This window comes from Cannabis sativa, chromosome 3, assembly GCF_029168945.1.
Source record: "Cannabis sativa cultivar Pink pepper isolate KNU-18-1 chromosome 3, ASM2916894v1, whole genome shotgun sequence".
NCBI classification, from domain to species: Eukaryota; Viridiplantae; Streptophyta; class Magnoliopsida; order Rosales; family Cannabaceae; genus Cannabis; species Cannabis sativa.
In genome coordinates this window covers 50,210,449-50,232,567 of record NC_083603.1, presented here as the reverse complement: position 1 = coordinate 50,232,567, position 22,119 = coordinate 50,210,449, and the positions used below count along the sequence as shown (strand labels likewise).

General features: G+C 31.3%; 2 protein-coding genes across 15 annotated transcripts; one reads left to right on the top strand and one right to left on the bottom strand.

Annotated features, from left to right (window-relative positions):
- The first annotated feature begins 2,636 nt into the window (after positions 1-2,636).
- LOC133036146 (succinate dehydrogenase subunit 7B, mitochondrial-like) lies at positions 2,637-4,335 on the top strand. Its single transcript, XM_061112641.1, has 4 exons — positions 2,637-2,693; positions 2,736-2,813; positions 3,130-3,232; positions 4,101-4,335. The coding sequence occupies exons 1-4, from the start codon at positions 2,637-2,639 to the stop codon at positions 4,172-4,174; spliced, it is 312 nt and encodes a 103-aa protein (XP_060968624.1). The 3' UTR covers positions 4,175-4,335.
- Positions 4,336-5,637: 1,302 nt separating this feature from the next.
- On the bottom strand, positions 5,638-16,720 carry LOC115709640 (uncharacterized). 14 transcript variants are annotated; one of them, XM_061112040.1, is made up of 12 exons: positions 16,558-16,700; positions 16,210-16,349; positions 15,919-15,996; positions 13,533-13,621; positions 10,644-11,083; positions 9,669-9,729; positions 8,494-8,723; positions 7,386-7,587; positions 6,734-6,874; positions 6,505-6,605; positions 6,285-6,403; positions 5,638-5,844 (listed from the first exon to the last, which is right to left on the bottom strand). In XM_061112040.1, the coding sequence occupies exons 5-12, from the start codon at positions 11,061-11,063 to the stop codon at positions 5,778-5,780; spliced, it is 1,341 nt and encodes a 446-aa protein (XP_060968023.1). In that variant the 5' UTR covers positions 11,064-11,083; positions 13,533-13,621; positions 15,919-15,996; positions 16,210-16,349; positions 16,558-16,700; the 3' UTR covers positions 5,638-5,777. The 14 variants fall into 14 exon arrangements, 12 of the variants coding, with proteins under 12 accessions (XP_060968023.1, XP_030493652.2, XP_060968029.1 ...); XM_030637792.2 differs by having other exon boundaries at positions 16,210-16,293; XM_061112046.1 differs by having other exon boundaries at positions 6,743-6,874; positions 16,210-16,293.
- Between the last annotated feature and the right edge of the window lie 5,399 nt (positions 16,721-22,119).

Below are 22,119 nucleotides of genomic sequence, written 5' to 3'. Positions count from 1 at the left end.
CACATGGGATCCTTTAACACTTCCCTATGCCACGATGGCATTCCTCCTAATGTCGTTTGTCAGAGATTGTGGTGTTGTACTAAAACGGGACCGTAGCAATACTCTATATAATTCCGTTTCCAAAAATGAAAATAATTAAAAAAAAAAAAGGTCATTCTATTTCTTAACACTAATTAGTAATTTTTTATTAAATTATTTACGTACTTCATTATACCAATAAATAGGATACTTTGGGTATTGTTAATATTTCTCTTGCAATCTTACATTAATATAAGGGAAAGCACATAAAAAGTGTAGGTAGGATCGGTCTAAGCATAAGCACGTTAAGTTTGCGCCTAAGACCTATTTATTTTAAGAGCCTAAATAAAAAAAATATCTTTCAAAAAATGAATCTTACAAATATATTAGAATTTGGATTAACTTTTACAAAAATACTATTATACGGAATTTTTTTCAAAAATACTGTATTTTTATAAAACAACAGTGAAAAACAAAACAGAACAACTAAAAACAATAGTGGAACAACTAAAAAATAATCGTAGAATAACAGTGAAAACTTAACAAAGTACACAGTATTTTTTTTAAAAAAAATTCGCCCCACAATATAAAAATAAAAAAGTTATAAATTTTAGTATGTGGTGTAATTATCTCTTTTGAAAAATATATATTTTTTTTTTAATTTTTAAAAATACTATTTATCTTTATAGTAAGAGTCTAATTTTTCTTTTATCTATGTCTCATTTCAACTCAGGATCAATACTGAGTGAGTGTAGGCACTTTTTTATAGTTTTTATATATATATATTTTTTTTCTATATTTATATATTAATATAAAGGGAGTATATAAAAAGTGTAAGTGGCTTTGCATAAGTTTTTCTTTGTATTTTTTTAATTCTTTGAGAATAATATACTATAAGAAAATATATTATTTAACTAAATTTAGTTTTTTTAATAATCTCACATTAAAAGTAATTTTTTTCTTCTGTCATTTAGTTTGTCTCAAAATTTATATTTATTTTTCATTGATTAATTGATTAAATTAGTCTTATTCTATTTTATAATTTTTTTTAAAAAAAAATTAATCATAGTAGTTTTTTATAAAAATTTAAGTGATTATTAATGTTATGTATAACATATAATAATATATATTATATTATTTATATAATTGTATAAGATTCTTTATTATTTTTAAGTTTTTATTTAATTAATTTAATTTATTACTATATATTATTAAAAAAATATATTAGAAAAGATCAAATTTAATTATAATTACTTAAGTCTAATGTTTTTTTTTTCATTTCTATTTTTTTTTGTCTTAATGTTTCAAGTATTTCTTTATTTTAAATATATTATTATTTATAAAAAATGTAAAAAAAAAAAAAATTGATAGAAAAATTATTAATTTTTTTTTTCATCATGCATTGGAATGGTCTTTCCTCCCATTTCAAAATAAAAAGTGGTGAAAAGAACATGCCATTGAAATAACATTTCAATACTTAATATGTATCCAAACAAAACAAATAGAATAAAAATTATTTCTTTTCCATTGCATTATATCTAACCAAACGCCAGCTAACAACCTAAATATTTATAATTACTGTAAAAAAAGTTGTTCTTAGTTAATATTTGTTTTTGGAATAAATTCACTAACTTTATTAACTAATCAAATCATTAATAACAATAGAACGTGCTTCAGAGGAACAATCCTCCAACCGAAGCACACAACTTGGAGAGAAACAAGAATCTCTGGCTAAGCAGTGAGCCAGCTTGTTTGCAGATCGTTTGACAAAACAAAACTCAACATTGTTTAAAGATAAAAGCAAAACACGAACATCATGCATTAGAAGACCAAAAGAAGAAGACATAGAGATTTTACTTTGAATAGCTTGTATGCAGACCAAGCTAGCTGACTCCAAAATCACTTGTCCCCAAGACTGACGATCAATCCAACTTAAAGCTTCTTTTATGCCAACCATCTCAGCAATTTCAAGTTGAACACTCCCCAAATGACCCCGATTGAAAGCTTCCACCACATGGCCATGGTTGTCACGAGCTACATAACTAACCCCAAACCTGCCTTCATGCTCAAATAAAGCGTCATCAACATTAATCTTGATCTTTTTTGAAGAATTTCTTTTTTGACCGTCTTTGAACTGATCAAGTAGATTTCTTGCAGATGTAACCACATTTGCAGCAATCTAATTTTTTTGCTGCCAAACAAAGTCATTTCTGGCACACTAAATGACCCAGCTGACCATAGCCGCCTCCTCCAACTCACCATCTCTTCCACAGCATTGCAGCACCAACAACCAGTTGCTGAAGTTAACATCTATGTCGCTGCGAACATCCACACTTGTCCTATTCCAGCAAGCTCGAGCATAAACACACCCAACTAAAGCATGAAAAATAGTTTCATCCGAAGTGAGACACAAGGAAGAAAACAAAAGAAATTACATTAAAAATAACATTTTACCTGAAACGACATGTCGTATATACACGCCCTAGCGTATGACAAAAATTTGGCAGCCAGTGCCAATCACAGCGGTTGAAGTTGAACTCATTTCGGTACTGCGACGCTCTCTTGATTGATCTTCTCTTTCTCTCTCGCTCGCCCCACACCTTAACCCTTCACCAATCATGGCTTTCATCCTCAACAAAACTGCTGTTGGCTCTCAATTGCGGTCTCACTTTCAGGTTCTCTCTCTCTCTTGCTGGTTCTAAATCTTTCCTTTCAACATTCAGGGAGCAAGAAACAATGCCCTTTCCCTCTCGCGTCGCCAATTTCATGTAGAACCAGGAAAGCGCAAACTAGCTGTGAGATCTCTCTCTCTCTCTCTCTCTCTCTCTCTCTCATTGTCTATTTTAGCTAATTCATTCTGGGTTCTCTTCGAAAGAATTTCATATCTTTGTAAAGAGAAAACGGATGAAGTTTTCCAGTTTGTGGGTTTCCTATAAAGCTTTCATTTTACTAGTTTAGGGAATATATTTAGCCCAAATGGAAAAATTAGGATTTATTTTTTCACCTTTGATTTTGATTTTAGAATGTTATAACATTATCGCCGGCTAACTTGGGTATCGATTTGCTTTTGGGGTTTTATTAGCTCATAATTTTAAGCTGAATTTTCTGCAGCTCTTGGCTGAGGACCCATCTTTAAAGCGATTCAAGTCACATAAGCCTAATGTGAGGCGACTTATGAGAGTGGGAGATGTACTCACTATAGTTGTTGTAGCAGGTAATGTTTTTTATTTTGTGTTTTTGCTAGAATTCTAACTTAGTATCTTGGTTTTGTTGTTAATGTAAAATTTAGCAGAGCCAATGCCATTATTCTTTCTTTTGAAGAATATAATTTGGTGGTCCATGCCAATGGCTGGCCTGAACTTGTTGTGCTTCCATGATTTTTAGGCTTTAGGAAACTTTTTTGGATAGAGGTATTATAGAACCAACAAGAGTGGGTGCCATAGAAAGGAAATAAACTTGAGATGGTTCAACACGATTGTGGTAGTGATCTTTGGAACAATTCAGATTCATTAAAGTTTGGAAAATGTAAAAAAAAAAAAGTTTGGAAAATGTGATGGAATACTGCAATTGGCCCTAGTAGTGTACAGTAATAGCATCTGTGGTGTTAGAGGCACAATCTGTGATCATCTGTTAAGGTTGCAATAGATCAAAGAATGAAAGTGAGGAAAAAGAAGATTTGTAACTTAGATTCATTGTGCATAAATGTGTAATACTCGCAATTGAGTATTCATCTGTGACAACAACTTTACTGGATCATTAATAAGCTTTCACAAAGAAGTTAACTTGTTTGAGATAAAATATCCTTTTTCCTCTTTGCAATTAATATAAGTTGATAATCTAAAGTACACATGTTTTCCTCCACCCATGGCATTAAAAGACAACAAGAAAATTAAGAGTAAATAGAAAGATGTGAGGGTATAAGAGGATATACCCAATAGAGGAACCGTTTCCAAATTCTTTTTAGCTACTCGAAACCTTTTTTATCCACTTCATTGCATGTTGCAACTTTCAACCTCACATTTCCAGCAAAAAAACAAAAACAAACTTTCAATCTCTCACATGTAATATGATGTTTGTTTCAGGCTGTTGCTATGAAATATATACTAGAGCAGTGATGCGAGAAGAGGCTCGAAAACAAGCAAATCCGGAAAATTGAAGTGCATAATGATGAGTTTATGTGTCTCTCTTTGGCCTTAATAGTTCAGGCAACTATAGCAGGAATATTCTGACTTTCAAATGCAGAAAAAATGGCTACATTTACTTGATTTGAATTTATGTTTTCCAGCCTCTTTCTTAATAAGATTTGTTGTAGTGGTGTACTTCAAACTTGTCAATGAAAGCAACAAAATGCTTTGTTCTTCAAATGAGTGTTCTAAAAAATAATAGCTTTCTGGCTTAAGCCTTAACCCGAATGTGAATGTGAGTTTTTTATTCTCGTTATTATTGGCTTCTTGGGTGAGATGTTATGTTTTTTATACCATTTTAGTGCTCCCTGGTTAAACGCTAGTCATAAATACATACATACATACAGAAACTTGATGGGACCTATTTTCTTGCCATGGCAGCATTCTAGTCAATCATTGCTGGAGAATGATGATACTATAACCAATAATGATGCTGCGTTCTTTTAACTGTAAATTATTTACTTGGATAAATTTAAAACTAAATTACCATATTCTCAAAATCTTTCTTGTAGTTTTTTTGCCTCTTACCAGCAAACCTCCTTAAAATCAGATATGATGACTATCTAAGCTTTGTGTCCTCCCATACTAGGAAATATGGAAAATCGTGAATTTGTGCACAGAATGTAGTACTGGCTCCATATTGTGTTTTTTAAAATTTTTCTTTTTTATGGGGGAGTTGGTTTAGTTGGGGTTGGTTGGCTACTAATGGGGGACAATAATTAGGTGTTACAATAGGTGAATACATTTTAGTGTCGAATTTCCCTTTAAAAAAATATAGATAAAAGAATAAGTACCAAACAAAAGGGTACATTCAAGAATACAGAATAGGTTCTAAGTTAAGATTTTGGTTCAAAAGTTTGTTTGTAGGGGCAATCCATATTTTTTTTTTTAAAAAAAAAAAGAAAAAAAAAGTCGTACGGATTTTTTTTGTGGGCAATTCATTCAATCACTTCCTTTTATCTTCAAACCAGATTTAACAAAATTTGTAATCACATTATTTTTCACTTAATGATCCATATTATTTACATTTATGAATATTTTCGACAATTAAAAAATATTGTATACTGTTGTAGTAGCACTTTTTGGCAACTCAATTTAGCATCAGTCTAGTTCATTTTAGTGTTGTGCCTTTTGGAATGAAGCAATAGAATTTTGTTCCAGAAATTTTGTTAAAAAAAAAAAACAAGCAATAGAATGGGAGCCGTGTGTTTTGTAAAAATAATCTTTATGAAAATTTTTATTAGCAAAATAACTTATGGTCGCAAAATTACACTGTGCGACTATAAATGACCATTATAGTCGCAAAACGACTATGAATTTACACTATACGATCATCATGATTGCATAGAGTAAATTAAATAAAGTTATTTTGCAAATTTTAGTATTTCAAATGGTTAGTTTGACAAATTTTTCATGGGAGACAATGATAACCGAGTTATGACAAGGTGAAGAAGTAAATTTTCATTCTAACAATATACATTATCCTTTTATCCCCTCTTTAGATTTCAAAAATTGGATGTGTATTATCTCTGTTTATCATTAAATATTGGAGAAACACAATATATTAAGATAAAATCAAGATCTTCTCTCCAACTTCCTATCAGTGGATCTTCTCTCTTCTGCTTCTCGCCGTTTTTGCTGCCTGCAAAGCACAACACAGTAATTAAAAATTAGACCATAATATTTCAACATCTTCAATAAATGTCGACAAGGTATAACCAATGAAATAAAGAGTGTCAAAAATTAAACCAAAGTGTACAATTTGAGGGTGTGTGCGCGTGTGTCTAGCATTACTGTTATGGATAAACAGTAGAAGAAACACCATAGCTGTTAAAAGTCAACCTTTGATTTGAAGACAGAACAAAAGCATAATTTGGGTATATCATCAAGTTTCAATGTGGTAAAAATTTAAAATGCATATCTGGGAAGTCCGCGTAGGAGTTTGATTTCAGAGAAGTTTTTATAGCAAATTTTGTAAGGAACACCACATTTGCAATTAAATCCAAATAGCAAACCAAAATAACGGAAAATGTTCTAAGATAAACAGATCGCTAGACCTTCCGCAGTATTTCATAAACTTACGCGAAAGCCATATATCCAGTGCCTGCATTAACAGCTGATAAAATTGTTGCCTGAGCTCCGACAGTGGATAAAGAATCTTGCACTACTGAAGGGAGAGGATTTCTTCTGTCACCATCTATCTGGAAAAGGGGAAAAAAATTAAAAAAAAAAAATGAAACAGTGTCATCATCTCTTTTACGAGTGAACATAACTACCCTATATGCATGAATTAGAAACAAACCTTATCCCACTTTGACTTCTTGTTCTGTCTACCATCCCGGGGAACGGCATCAGCAGATGGCATTGCAGAAAACAGCCCAGAACCAGCAACCGGTGGAACACCTAAAGAAAATAGCTCAAGTTAAGAACATATTCACTTACTAAAAATCTAAATTGGTGCCTTAGAGAAGAAATTCTGAATTTGGATGTATTAAAAAATCATACTATAATGAAAGTTAAAAGCCAAGTACTTCTCAAACCTGGAACAGGCAAGTTAATTTTGGCTGCACTAGAAATAATTCCAGGTTGAGTGCCTCCTGAAAGAAATTCAACCTTTTGATTCTTTTTCCGCTCTTGCTCCTTCCTATCCATCTCACGCCTTATATCAGCCTCTGCATTGTAAGCCATCCATTATAAGCAACAGATCTAGATTAGGCTAATAGAACAGAAATTTCAAATGTAACATCCAGAACATAAAATATAAGATGTGGCTGAATTTCATAATTTAAAAGAAAAACGTAGGGTATGTATCACAGCAGTTTCCACCACCAATTGCTACACTAGAAAACTAAAAGATTATCCACTCTGACATCTTAGGGAATAAAGAAATGACTGATGCATACGAAATAGATATTTGCAAAACCAGCAAACAGCTTCTAAAATATTTGATCCACATACTAAACAGGTCCTGCCTCTTTTTTCTTAAAAGAAAATATTAAAAGAAGCCATTGTATTCTAGAAAATTAACTATCAAGATATAATTAAGTGGAAATTAAAATATAGCTCAAGAAAGATCATACGAAGGCAGTAGTTACATCATAGAAGAATAAAGGACACCATGCAACACATACATATCCAGACAGGCATTCTCATGCAGACAGCTGTTATAAGGATTGTACAGACCTATCTCATCGTAGTAGTCGCTTTTGTCATATCCATGAGGGTCAAATACTTCTTTACTGAAGCAAGATCCTATCTGGTCAATATCTTGATATCTCACTGCATGCAGCAGGAAGTCTGGATTCCGATAGTCCTTCCTATTGCGCACTTCTGCGTTGAAGCTTTTCCCAGCTTTCTTATATTCAAGAAATTTATTTATTTTTCTCTGCAATAATTTCAGAGAAAAGCGTCAAAAGAACATAATTTCTAGAGCACCATATATAAGCAGCAACCAGAGAGAGAGAGAGAGAGAGAGAAATCTGGAAGAAAAAAAGATAAATACTTACTCCTTCACACAATAATTGGGCAAATTAAAATTTCAGCCTACACTGGAGGTTACGAATTTAATTTTAGTCAAAAAGACGAACACTGTAGCAAAAGGAAAATTGTAACTTAAAAGCAGCAACATTAGAATAGCAATATGGAAATACATAAAAAAAAAATAAAGGTAAATAGTGGCAAGCTGCATAAAACCACGATTTTTTGAGGGCATAAGTATCCATTGTTTGTAAAACTATAATATTCTTTCAATTTCGTTTAGGACTCTGTTTTGAATTTATTAAAAAAAAATTGAAGTAATTGATACTACATGTTTCCGTCCAAACCAAATACGCTTATATGTGTCCAATTTAAGACAATAACAGAATCAATACTGATGAAACTGAAGAAAAATTATAGTTTTACAAAATTAGGTACTTATGTCGCTAAAAAATATAATTGCGCTTACAAACTCAAAACTTTGAGTACTTATGCAACTATTTACCCTAATATAAAAAACTACTGATTTTAACAAAGATTAACAATTTTTGCAATTAATTGAGTAATGCTGTTCCAAGAAGTATATACAGGTCACACTTATCAGGTAATGCATTAAGATGAGAATTTCTTATTTCCCAGTCTAACAACAAATTATACTGCAAAAATACTAACAACAAAACACAATCTCAACAAAAACTGGAGTATCACAACACCAAAAAAAAACATAGATATGAACTCTTAGAGAAAATGAAAGAAAACTTAAATTCAATAAGTGCAATTTAGGAACCAAAAGCTCTGGAAGAAGGAACTTTACCTGCAACTCCTCTGAGCATTTTTCTTTTGGTGGTGGTGGAAGGAACTTATCTAATGGATCAACCTCCTTATGTTCTTCTACCATAGACTCCGTAGCACCTCCAACTTCTGAATCATGCATTGCATAATTCATTTTATCAGATTGTGATGGATCTGATAATTGAGGAGTTGCTTGATTACTAGGTGTTGGAATTTGAACTGTTCCAGGAGGTGTTCTATCATGGAAATCACCTACAACAAACAATTTTAGCTGATTAGACTCACATATTGAAGATAAATGTGGAATAGCCCACAACCACAACATTAGCTGTAATAGAAAATATCATTTTATTCTTTAAAAATGAGTCAACAACCAAAAGAAAATACATACACACATACAAAGAATTTCATATTGCCTTCATCTTTCTATGTTTTTTTTTTATAATTCCCTTACGATCTTAATTTTTTGCAAGCACCTTATAGTATCACAGAAACAAGAAGAAGAGATATGCCCTCATCAGGATATATTTTATAGAAGAATTACAAGAGCATGAAAGCAAATTAGGAGTGTAAATAAAATCAAGCAGATATCTAACATTTTTCACATATATAGTGAACTAATATAATACTTTCTGTACATAAAAACCATATAAAAGGAAATGCTTCTCCTAAAGCCACCACTGATGGAATCCCTACTACTACATAATGTTCATGAGCTTACTTTATAAAATCTTTTTTAGTTTGTAGCTTATTAAACGATCTGCTAATGTAGTGGCCCATAGCTTTGCTAGGTCAGCTATTTTGTATCCTGATCGTACCTTCAGTATGGAGTCTGTTCCTACTGATTTGTTACCTTGTTTGGAAACTGAATTTGTTGGTTAATAAAGTTAATATTTTCCAGTCAAAAAAAACTAAGACCCATTGCTTCTAAGGAAACCTAACTCATTCTCAATATTATTACAAGCTCAGCCAGATATAACTACCAAGCACAACATGTGACATGATAAAGATTCCAAACTTGAATAGTGGTATAGAAACATGTGAATTATAAATACAACCTCAGCAAAAGGACCAGAACAAATAACCCTCACAAGTAACAAATTGCAGAAAAAATGCATAAGGAAAGAAAGGCAACAATGTGAATAAAAAATAGATATCAAACCACATAACCCACACTAAGTGATAGAAAATTCGTACCATTTACAGATTGTATATTTGTACCATACATGACACGATCACTTACTTCTATTTCCCCCTCCTGCAATCAATCAGCACCAAAATCAAAATAAGTATAACACTAACAGCATTCAACAACCAGCAGCAGAAACTTTGTAAGTTTGGCCATGCATCTATGTTGCTCAGTCATGCAACAGACCAAACAAAGGCAGCAACGTGCACCAAGGCTTAAAAGAAGAGCCTCTGCTATAAATAGCTCAATTGGTCCCCAAGCTCACTCATCTAATTCCCTTCAGTTTACACCATCAATAGAGAGTGAGCTTCGAAGTGCCAAAGAGAGAGTGAAACAAGTGCATGTGCATTGAGTTTCTTAGGGAAATACTATGTTTTTGATCCCTTTAGTAGTTTATTCCACATTTATAGCTTCATATTTAGCTCACAAACTCCTGACAAAAAATAAATATTTAGTTCACAAACTTACAGATTCATGTGCATTGAGTTTCTTAGGGAAATACTACGTTTTTGATCCCTTTGGTAGTTTATTCCACATTTATAGATTTATATTTAGCTCACAAACTCCTGACAAAAAATAAATATTTAGCTCACAAACTTACACGGGTTTCGATATCCCTCAATCACATTCACCCACTTCAACATAAGGCAGTGGATCATAAGCTACTACAAATCACGATTATCATCCTAACGTAGAAAACTCATGTAAGTATCCACACCAATTGATTCAAATTGCCCACTGAGTGAATGCCAATTGCAAAAGCATAAGTATATGATAAATACTGCAAAATGTTTCAGATAATTAATAAACAAAACAAACCAACTCCTTTGCCTAACTGACCTTAAACGCACAAATGTCCCTAGTTTTGACCCAACCAAAATCCCAAACAAAAATGGGGAACAAAACGTTCATTATTACAAAATTTATAGGCAACCCATCAAATTTCCCATCATTACATAAAAGTGACAAGAAAAAGAAAATACCTCAGCTTCTGGAGACATTGCAACTTCATCGTGACCGTAATCGACAATCGCAAGCTTTCCCCTTCTATTATGCGGCTGGTGCTGATGTGGTGGCGGGGGCGAGGTAAACGAAACTTGAGCTTGCTGTGGTGTGGAGGGACGAAACTGATTTTTACTGGGAGTATAATTCTCATCATTAACATCTTGCGGTGTATTATCATCATTACCAGAATCACCAGCCACTGTTCTATCATTATCCACCATAAAAGCATCTTCAGCAACATCTCTTGGGTCTTTATCATCGTTGTCTTGAAGCGATTCTCGTTGTTGTTCTTGATTGCTTTCATCTTCCTCGACATCCTCCATCTCATCATCCTCATCCTCGTCGTTGTACATGGAGAGCATAGCAATACCCTCTGATTGCTTCTTTCTGGTCGACATGGGAACTAGGGTTTGGAGATCTGGCGGATACAACAAAATTGAGGTGTTGAATGAGGACTTGAACTAACTTAAAACACTTTGAGTTTGATTCGAACAATATTAAATATTAATATTAAGGTATTTTTTCTCATATAGCTTTATTTAGGAAAAACTTTACTTTTTTACTCTCATATAAAAAATTAAATAGAAAAGGAAAACTCAATTTTTTTTTAAAAAAAATACGGTCTCTACAATAACCAGGGTCGGCCCTAGGCATAGGCGGGCTAGGCCTGTGCCTAGGGCCCACACTTTCCGGGGGCCCAAAATAAGTTTTATTGTATAGTATATTATTTTATTTTAGATCATGCATGTTTAACTTTTACTTAATTATATATAAAGATAATATATAATTTTATAAGTATGGTATAATTATTTTATGGTTGTATATAATTTTATTAATATGGTATATACAATTTTTTTATAATAATATTATATTATTTTGTTTTATTTTTTATTGTAAGTATATATATTTTGTTGTATGGTATATGAGATATAACATGTAAAAATATAGCAACCATTTCTTCAACATCCATATTCTTTGCTCCCTTCAAACCCCCAATAGTTCTAAGTTGGTGACACAAAATACCAAATGTTTTCCTATCCATACGAGTATTTTCTATACAAGCTAAGTCACTAGCATGTATCATTCTAAAAAGATTTAGTTGACGTAATTGGTGCCTACAGAAAGAACTTTCAAGAAACATATTTCTACTTATATGTCTCTTACAACAAATAATAATTATTTAGAGTATGAAAAGAAGTGTCATCTTATTTAACATCTCCATATATTGAAGTAAAATTGCTACAAATCTTTTTTTCTTTGCAACCAATGGAAGATGAGTCATATCTGCATCAAGTTTTGAAATAGTAACTCACTTATATGCATTACCAACTATGTAGAGTAAAAAGTATGTAAAAAAGAAAAATCACAAAAAAAAAAAAATACATTTAAAGAAATTACACTCATCAATAAAAATCTCATAAACAAACGATCAATTTTGTTTGCATACTTGACTAGACCAAACATTTCTAATTATGTTAAAACTCAAAGTTACAGCAACTTCCTTAAAAGCTACAGTTTAGAGTAAACAAGTTTAAATTCTTTTAGGGAAATAAAATTTTCAATTAAAGAGAATGACGTTTTTCTTTTCTATCAATAAATGAGATAGGTTTCTTATTTGTATCATAGTCAAGCAAAAAGATAATTAAAAGAATGAGTGATAAAGATGAGTAAAAGAGTGAGTGATAAAGATGAGTAAAAGGGTGATGTACTTATTAAATAGAAGAACACAAGTGAAAAGAAAGAGGGCACTGAGTAAGTACTAGAAAGAAGAAGAAATGTGGATCTTACAAAGATGAAAAGCCTACAGTGAATCATACAATGATCCATTATATCTGTTATATTCAGAAACAGAAGAAATTCGAACTTATATACAACTGCAATATCTATACAAAAAGGAACCGATTTAGCCCCACTCCAAATTGACCACATTCCAGATAAGCAAATAAAGCATGAGTAAGGCACAAAATGCTTAATTTTAAACACTATACCTTAGCCAGAAATTATCTTCCAGTATGTATGTTAGCTTAACATCCAACATTAAATTAGTCCATCATTGAGGACATAAAAATATCTGACCTCCAAATTTGGAGGAAACCCCAAACCCGAGATAAAATTAAGGTATCCTTTAAACAAGGAAATTGCCATCATTAGTGGCTTACACTGAATAGTGCTGGAAAGATATTGTAGTAAAAAAAATACACAAAATAGAAGAGACCCTCATTTATCAAGATATCATTTCACGTATGAGTATGAAAACTGAGCACTGGTGATAGTACTACGGTAAATCAATTGTATTTTACAATGTAGAAAACAAAATCAAAGTAAAAACCATGTATTATGTCTTGGCTCAAAACTTGAAATCACCATAAATATCAATGAAACATATCATTGCCCCCAACCCCTGCTCTGCTTGAAGGTTAGGCTGTAATTTCAACTCGAGCAAGAACTGAATCCAAATACAAACCAAACAAACAAAGAACATAAAAGAGAGCAAAAGCTTTTTTTCATTTTAGAGAAACAGAGCAGAATGAACATAATCTCAGCTTTATATGTTTAATTGTAAACTTAAATAAAATAAAAGTAGATTTTTAAATAACTGAGATTGAAGGGTTTATAGGTCACCATCTACAAAATGATCATTAAATCTAAGCATAACAATTCAATTCATGAAATTCACACAAGCACAAATATATTCCACAAAACAAATCTCAGAGTCAATTCAATAAACAATTATACCATCACAATTCAATGAAACAATCAACAAAAGCATCTCATCTAGAATCTTTCACTTTCCAAAACCCTCGTCCCCAACCAGAAAATGAGAGAGAGAGAGAGAGAGAGAGAGAGAGAGAGAGAGAGAGAAATACCTGATTTAGCAAGAATTGGTTGATGGAAGGAAGGAGATGAAGAGCAGAGGCGGCTAGGCTTGGTTGTTCTTCCTGTCGGGTGAGCTTTCCTGAGAAATGAAACTGTTATGTTATCAAGAGGAGAGGTGGATATTACCTCAATGTTGAGCCCATGTTGAGCCCATAGTAAAATGACTCCCCAGACCCAGCTACAAAAATAAAAATGTAATACCAAACATGGGTTCGGTTGGGCTTTAAATTAAGTAAACATGTATACCAAACAGCCCATAAAAGTAAAAAAGATAATCAAACTCATTCCTTATTCCTATTCCCTAATCCCATAAATAAAAACACGTTGTAATCTTCAACAATTCTATATTTGGTGTAAGTTAACTCATAGTAAATTCTTAGTAAAGTTGGACTTAGTTGATTCTATATCTTTGACACACTAATTTTAAATACAATACATTTTAAATATTGACATCAAAATTATAATACAGTGACTCTTAAATCTAATATCTTTTCCATTTGAAAAAAAAAATCTAATATCCTTTTTAAAATTCTACAATAGATTCAAAATACAAAAAAAAAAAATATATTAATTAAAACTAATATCAACTATTGCAATAAAGATAAATTAAATCTCAAAACATAATCATAATTCATAACCTAACAATCTCTGTTGGCTAATCACTAATTTTAGTCGTCGCACACACACATCTTATCTTACCTATATAATAAATACCTATCTAACAGAATTTCTTGTGGTTTAACAAAATACTATTAAAAACTTAGTTTTAAAGATGCTGTCAAATACTAACAACAATGCAGATGCAAAAGAATAAAGCATAACTGTTCACATCTTCTCTAAATAGGTTATTAGTTGGTAGTTATTCAATGAAGTATTTTCCATTTTGGTTCAAAACTTCTCTAAACAGCTCATTACTTTCAACGAAGCATTGCCTTTTTTGCTTCTATTACAATGCCAAATCAAATTTGAAACAACTATAAAGTATCTATCCAATCAACAACAACGCAGCATTGCTCCACATTGAATGCAAAGTAACTTATTTGTCACTATGAGAATATTTCCACTTTAAGTTGCTTAGAAACACCATAAATTAAATTTTATTTGGAGAGAAGTTTGTCAATGTCACCCAACACTTAGTCAAAACCAATACCGTTATTTCTCAGAACCCCGTAGTACTAAAAGAAAACAAAATAAAAAAATCCCACAATAATATCTATTTACGAACTATTATTAGCCATGTCACAAGGAACCAATACCATGTTATTCGCATGAAAGAACCAGTAATCCCATTGAACCAAAATCACAAAAACATAAAAGTTTCTTTCATTTCAAATGGAAAAAGATTGAGAACAAAATATCGGAACCATCTCCACTAGAACAATATCTTGTATGATTATTACTAGGGCTGTTCATTGGATCACATCCAATGTTTTTGGACCCATCCAGATCCAATCCAATTACACATTGGATGTTGGATTTCTCCAACCGATCCAATCCAATACTTTAGGCTCAACCGAACCGAACCGATCCAATGAAACATTGGATTGGATCGGATCCATCCAATACTTTTGATCCAATATTTTTTAGATTAGATTGGATCCATCCAATATTTTTAATGCAATATTAATTGGATTGATTGGATCCATCCAATCCAATCCAAGAGTAGAACTTGATTTTTTACCTAAAGAGCTAATATATTAGTTCAAAATCACACTCTCTGGAGAATAGAAATATGATACATTTATATATATATATATATATAATACAAAAAACTAAAGAAAACACTTAACTTTAACACTAATTCATTCAAATTTAATGTATGATGTTTCGTGGATTAGTGCTCCTCACAAAACAACTTGTCCCTATTAATGCATTCTGACAAATCCACCTAATGAAACCCTAATAAATTTTCTACAATTTTTTCTTTTCTTATATAATATCATGGAAGCCAAAAACATATTATGAGGTTTGTGAAAAAAACAACAATTTATCAAATGCTACAGGTCCTACATGCTCCTCTCTGGTACAGCATAAATCATTGTGTATTTTGTAATAACTTCTTAAATTCTAGAGCATAGAAGAAAATACATTCATTAAAATATCATTCATTAATAAATATGATAAAAACTGAACAAGCTTGAATTTAAAGAAACTAATTATAGCCATTAATTTTGAGATTGATATGAGTGAGTGAGTGCTACAAAAAATATATTTACAATCAAATATGTATCCTGATTTTTCAGCTCATCAAATTAACTATTATTGGTCACATCTTTTGACCAAGTTAATTAGACAGCTTAAGGGATAAAAATGAACTAATTAAGTCCTGATTTTTGGGCTTAACTATGAAAAATGAAAAAGAAAAAATTAAAATACCTGAGTTGCTTGCTGTCGTTTGCGAGGAAGAAGATATGTCTCCGTTAGATAATAAAACTCATTCCTTATTCCTATTCCCTAATCCCATAAATAAAAACACGTTGTAATCTTCAACAATCCTATATTTGGTGTAAGTTAACTCATAGTAAATTCTTAGTTATATTTGTTATATTTGCGGTACAACTACCGTATGCGGTACAGGTAGCAGAGCAGATGTGTGAAAAATGAGAGAGAAACCCATTATTGTTAAGTTTAAGTATGAAAAATGAAAAATAAGAGAAAGTTAAAAACCTGAGTTGGGCAGCGAGCGAGTCACGGTCGTCGTCCACCGATTCGCTGGGCAGCGAGCGAGTCACCGTCGCCTTCGTCAAATAGCTGGGCAGCAAAGATGGATGAAGTGAGAGAGAGAATACGATAGAGAGAGAAAGGGGCTGATGAAATTCACACAAACACAAATATATTCCACAAAACAAATCTTAGATTCAATTCAATAAACAATTGTACCATCACAATTCAATGAAACAATCAACAAAAGCATCTCATCTAGAATCTTTCACTTCCCAAAACCCTCGTCCCCAACCAGAAAATGAGAGAGAGAGAGAGAGAGAGAGAGAGAGAGAGAGAGAGAGAGAGAAATACCTGATTTAGCAAGAATTGGTTGATGGAAGGAAGGAGATGAAGAGCAGAGACGGCTAGGCTTGGTTGTTCTTCCAGTCGGGTGAGCTTTCCTGAGAAAACTCTTGTGTTATCAAGACTAGAGGTGGATATTACCTCAATGTTGAGCCCATGTTGAGCCCATAGTAAAATGAATCCCCAGGCCCAGCTACAAAATAAAATGGGGTAAGTTGAAAAATGCCTCTTTTATTCATCAATTAATCAAATTTACCTCTAATTTAATATTTATTTGAAACATACCTCTTTTATATGTATTGTACCTAAAATACCCTTACATAAGAGAAGAGAATCACATGGAGAGTATCTTGAAGTGACAGGGGTAAAATTGGTACAATGTTTAAAAAAAGAGGTAAAAATGATAGATTTTAAAAAAGAAGATAAAAATAAAAGAGGATAATATAAAAAGAGTATAGAGTGTAATTTCCTCAAATGAGGAAATTACACTCTATACCCTTTTCATATTGTCCTCTTTCATTTTTACCCTTTTTTTTAAAGTCTATCATTTTTACCTCTTTTTTTAAACATTGTACCAATTTTGCCCTTGTCACTTTAAGATACTCTCCATGTGACTCTCTTATGTCAGGGTATTTTGGGTACAATACATATAAAAAGAGGTATGTTTCAAATAAATATAAAATTAGAGGCAAATTTAGTTAATTGATTAATAAAAGAGGCATTTTTCAACTTACCCCATAATAAAAATGTAATACCAAACATGGGTTGGGCTTTAAATTCCCAATCCTGAGTAACCAAACATGTATACCAAACAGCTGATTAAGTAAACAAGATAATCAAATTATAAATTAATATTTTTTTATATATGTAATAAAATAAATATAAATTATATAATATATGAAGAGAGGGGTTTGAAATTGAAATTGAAATTCAATCCCGATGCATGCGTGAATGATGTGATGTTTTATTTTTTATTTTTTTTTTATTTTGGTTTTTAAAATATAATATATTTAATATTATAAATTTATAATATATTTATTTTAATATTAGATGGTATTGGATAACTATTGGATTGGAACAGTCCGTTGGATCTATTGGATTTACATGTCATCCAAGAACCGACCGATCCAATATTAGATTTTCAAAAATATCATCTGATCCAATCCAATCATAATTGGATATCCAATTTTGGCGGTCGGTTTATCATTGGATTGGATCATTTCTGCACAGTCGTACACTAACATATTCTCATTTTGGATTTGTTAATAAATCAAGGGTAATGCTGTCATGTCATATATTTTAAATATTAAAAACTGAAAAATAAATTTGAACAAATAACATAATTAAATTGTATAAAATATTTAAAATTAGACATTAAAACTGCGAGTAAATTATGGTAAAATTCTTAAAATTTCTACCTCGCTAATTATTAATCTTTAAAACTCAAATTTTAGCGGTAAAATTCCTTAATCTTTAAAACTCAAATTTTTGTATAATTCTATTAGCAATTTGCTATTTCCATCTAATTTTAGTTGTTAGTTGTCAAGGTAGATTGTCCACGTGTACACGACGTACACGTGGCACAATTTTATTAGAATAACTAATTTAATTATGTAAAAAAAAATTGAAATAACTAATTTAACAATAAAAATAAATTATTTTATAAATAAAAGTAAATAAACATTTTTTTCTTTCTCATTTTTCTTCTTCCTTCTTATCCATGTTTTTTTTTTCATCTGCTTCTTCTTCATAGCAACACTACCATCACCACCCCCTCACGAAATACATTTCTCACTCAAATCCATTCACAAACAAAACAAAACTAAAAAAAAATCAAAACAACTCCCCAAAATCCACAACCACTACAACTATTACAAATTATCAATCATAAACTCATAATAACATTCAATCTCAATCTCATAACAATCTGCAAGATATCAAATATCAAAAGGGTTAAAAAAAACATGTGATGGATTAAAAAGTCTTTTTAGAGACAAGACCAGTCTCCTTAAGTAAAAACTTACAAATTCATTCCAATAATTCCCAAAATTATTACAATAAGAGTATTTATATTGCTGAGAAAAAGAAAAAAAATACCTCTTAACAGAATTAGTTGCTCCACTCGCTCTCTTTGAGTGCCTCTCCTGTTGGGTTTTATGCCCTAAATAAAACTCTATTTCAATATAATCCATTTTATTCAACATCAATAAAGAAACAAAAGTATTTTTCATTCATTTGTGTATGTTTTGGTTCATCTTATCAATTGCTTGTCTATTTGATTTATAAATTCATCTAAAACCCTTTTCACATACTTGATCCTGTTTATTGTGTTGTCAATACATTGGAAAGTAAACATGACTATGTGAATAAAGATTCCTAGATTTATCAGACACATGGTTTTACTGATATGATAATCTACAACAGAGTTTACTTGCATTTGGTATAATGTTATGTTCTTTCCAAAGCATTGGTTAAAGTAAAGCTCAAGTTGGGTGCATAGAGTATGCATCGGAAGGGACCGATATTGAACTTTGACATAGATTTATCAAACTTACCGTAATATCTATTCAAGTCAATATCGCCTAGTTGATCCTAGATCAAATGATCTAAATCCTGATATGATTAGGCTCAATCTCAAGAGTGTTATTCATGTTATTTGATTTGTTAGTTAAGCCTACTTTTGGGTCAGGGTGATACGTACATTTTGGGAACACGATAATGCAATTGAGTGGGAGCGCTAACATAAATATGGAATCTATAGCTTCTATCTGGCGAATAGAGAGTAAAGGATGATTTCCTTCGAGCTTGACCAAACGAAAATAAATGGTGGAGTACTCATTTCACATAGCTGAAATATCATTTATACGGGGTTAAGTGTTTTAAGGATAAAATACATTGTAGGGTGTCACGGTAATTTAATCCCTTTACAGTGTAGATCATTCATATAGAGGATCATTGATCAAATTAGGATTATAACAATGGATAACTAATGACGCGTCTATATGGTGGAACATATAGAGCGTTCTATATACTGAGAGTGCAATTCTAAGTTCTATGCGTGGATTCAACGAAGAATTAACAAGTCAGTGAATTTAGGTTATAAATTCTTGATCTGCTTATTGGAAGCTCGGTTATATAGACCCATGGTCCCCCCACTAGTTGAGATAATATTACTTGTAAGACTCATTTAATTGGTTTTGATTAATCAATTATAATTCTCAATTTAGACTATGTCTATTTGTGAATTTTTCACTAAGTAAGGGCGAAATTGTAAAGAAAGAGTTTTTAGGGCATATTTGTTAATTAAGATACTTTGTATGGTTCAATTAATAAATATGATAAATGACAATATTATTTAATAATTACTTATAGTTATTAAATAGTTAGAATTGGCATTTAAATTGTTGAATTTGAAAATTGGCGTTTTTGAGAAAATGAGATGCAGAAATGATAAAACTGCAAAATTACAAAAAGTGAGGCCCAAATCCATATAGCCATGGCCGGCCACTTTTATAGGCATTATCATCTGATATTTTTATTATTTTAATGCCAAATAATTCAAACCTAACCCTATGTGTAATGCTATAAATAGATAGTGAAGGCTTCAGGAAATTTACACTTAACTTTCACATCTTGTTTTCTTCAGAGAAAAACCTGAGCCTTCTCTCTCTAACCTAGCCGCCACCTATACCCTCTTCTTCCTTGAATAATTTCGAACGTCTTAGTGATAGAGTAGTGCCCACACACAGCAAGTGATACCTCAATCATAGTGAGGAAGATTGTGAAGAAAGACATTCAACAAGAAGGAGATTCAGCACTAAAGAAAGGAGAGAAAGAGATCCAGGTTCAGATCTTGATAATACTCTGCGACAGAAAGGATACAAGGGTTAGAGATCTGAACGGAAGGAGACATTTTATTCTGCTGCACCCAATGTAAGGTTTCTCATACTTTATATGTGTTTATTTTATAATCGTTTTAGAAGTTCATATTTAGGGTGTTAATCAACATACTTGTGAGTAGATCTAAGATTCTGGTAAAATAATTTCCAACAACTGGCCTCAGAGCCATGGTTATTGATTTGCTTGCAAGAAATTTGGACTTAAAACGATTTGTTTGTGTTTTGGATGGTATCATGTTGTTTTGTGTGTTGTATGATGATTGATTGATGTTTGTGAATTTTTGTGAAAAATAATTGAATATCTGTTTCTGGAATTATTTTTATTGGATAGTTTAGAAAAAATTAAGCAATTTACTTTTTTACAGAACTCAATTTCGATTTAATTTGAATTAGTTATGATTTTTTGAAGTTTCGAAAAATATCAGAGTGATCACCTAACACACGTGCGCGCGGATGGCCTATTTCCTCGGCCAGACGCGTGTTAGGACAAGTTTTGTCCGAAGCAACACGCGCATGGGGTGTCTGAAACCCCATTCCGCGCGCGAAAATCATGCTGGACACCTCCAGCGCCGAGCTTGCTCGGCCGTGCACCCTCCCTAGCGCGCGCGGACAGTACGCAATGCATACTGTCCGTACAGCTCGCAAATTTTTCGTTTTTCTTCGATTTTTCATGCTATTTCATGGATTTAACTTCAATTTTTTGTGTAATTTTGTATTTTGATTTTTACTTTTCAATTTTCAAATCTAATATCAGAAATAAATTAATTTGAATTTTTTAAATTTAATTTTAGATATTAGTGTAATTTGAATTTGAAAACAAGTAAAAATCTATCTTTTTGCTTGATTTTATATTTTATTTTTAAATTTGATTATTTTATCTTATTTTTTAAATTTAAAGGTCAGATATTAAATATTTTTTAAATTAAATTCTTTTTTAAATTATTTGACCTTATTTAAATTTAAAATAAGATTATTATAATCATATAATTTTAAATAGAAGTAAGATATTTTGCTAACTTTTAAATTTGTTATTTTTTATTTAAATTAAATTATAAAATCTGAATTTTTTTTATATTTAATTTATAAAATAACTTTAAAAATTTAAAAGGTGGTTAGCAATTATTTTTGAAATGATATTTAGGGTAGTTGAAACCTAATTTTTCAAAAATTGTAGGTTTAATTTTAATTTTTTTTAATTATTTTATTTAAATACCGAATTTTTTTTTAATTATTTAAATATTTATTTTCGAAAATTATTATTTAAAATTAAATAATTCCTACATCCAACTATCCAATTCATCTTGTTGCAGGAGTATGTATTTTAGCTTGTATGTAAGTTTTATAAAACTTATTATTGCTTGATCTAAATTGCCATGGTTAACTTGTTGACAGATCTAATGATCTGATTTTAACCCATGGTTCAATTGTCAATAGGTCAAGTAAATAATTTATAACAGGTAAATTTTACAATCTTCTTTCATCTGTGTATGACCTAGCAACATGATAGGATCCATCCAAATGTGTGCCTGTGTGAGCCTATATGTTTAATTCTGTTATAGATGCATATAGGTTGTTGCTAAATAAAATATCATAGTTTTTTGATAGATTTTATTTAGGCCCATTTAGTTTTTGGGCCTATTCAATTAATAACAGTTGTTCATTTTAAGGTTAA

Coding starts and splice junctions, on each gene's coding strand:
- LOC133036146 (XM_061112641.1), top strand. CDS start 2,637: ATGGCTTTCATCCTCAACAAAACTGCTGTTGGCTCTCAATTGCGGTCT. Junction 2,694..2,735: donor AATTGCGGTCTCACTTTCAG/GTTCTCTCTCTC, acceptor TTTCCTTTCAAC/ATTCAGGGAGCAAGAAACAA. Junction 3,233..4,100: donor CACTATAGTTGTTGTAGCAG/GTAATGTTTTTT, acceptor TGTTTGTTTCAG/GCTGTTGCTATGAAATATAT.
- LOC115709640 (XM_030637790.2), bottom strand. CDS start 11,063: ATGTCGACCAGAAAGAAGCAATCAGAGGGTATTGCTATGCTCTCCATG. Junction 8,724..9,668: donor AAATATACAATCTGTAAATG/GTACGAATTTTC, acceptor TGTTTGTTGTAG/GTGATTTCCATGATAGAACA. Junction 5,845..6,284: donor ACTGGATATATGGCTTTCGC/GTAAGTTTATGA, acceptor TGTGCTTTGCAG/GCAGCAAAAACGGCGAGAAG.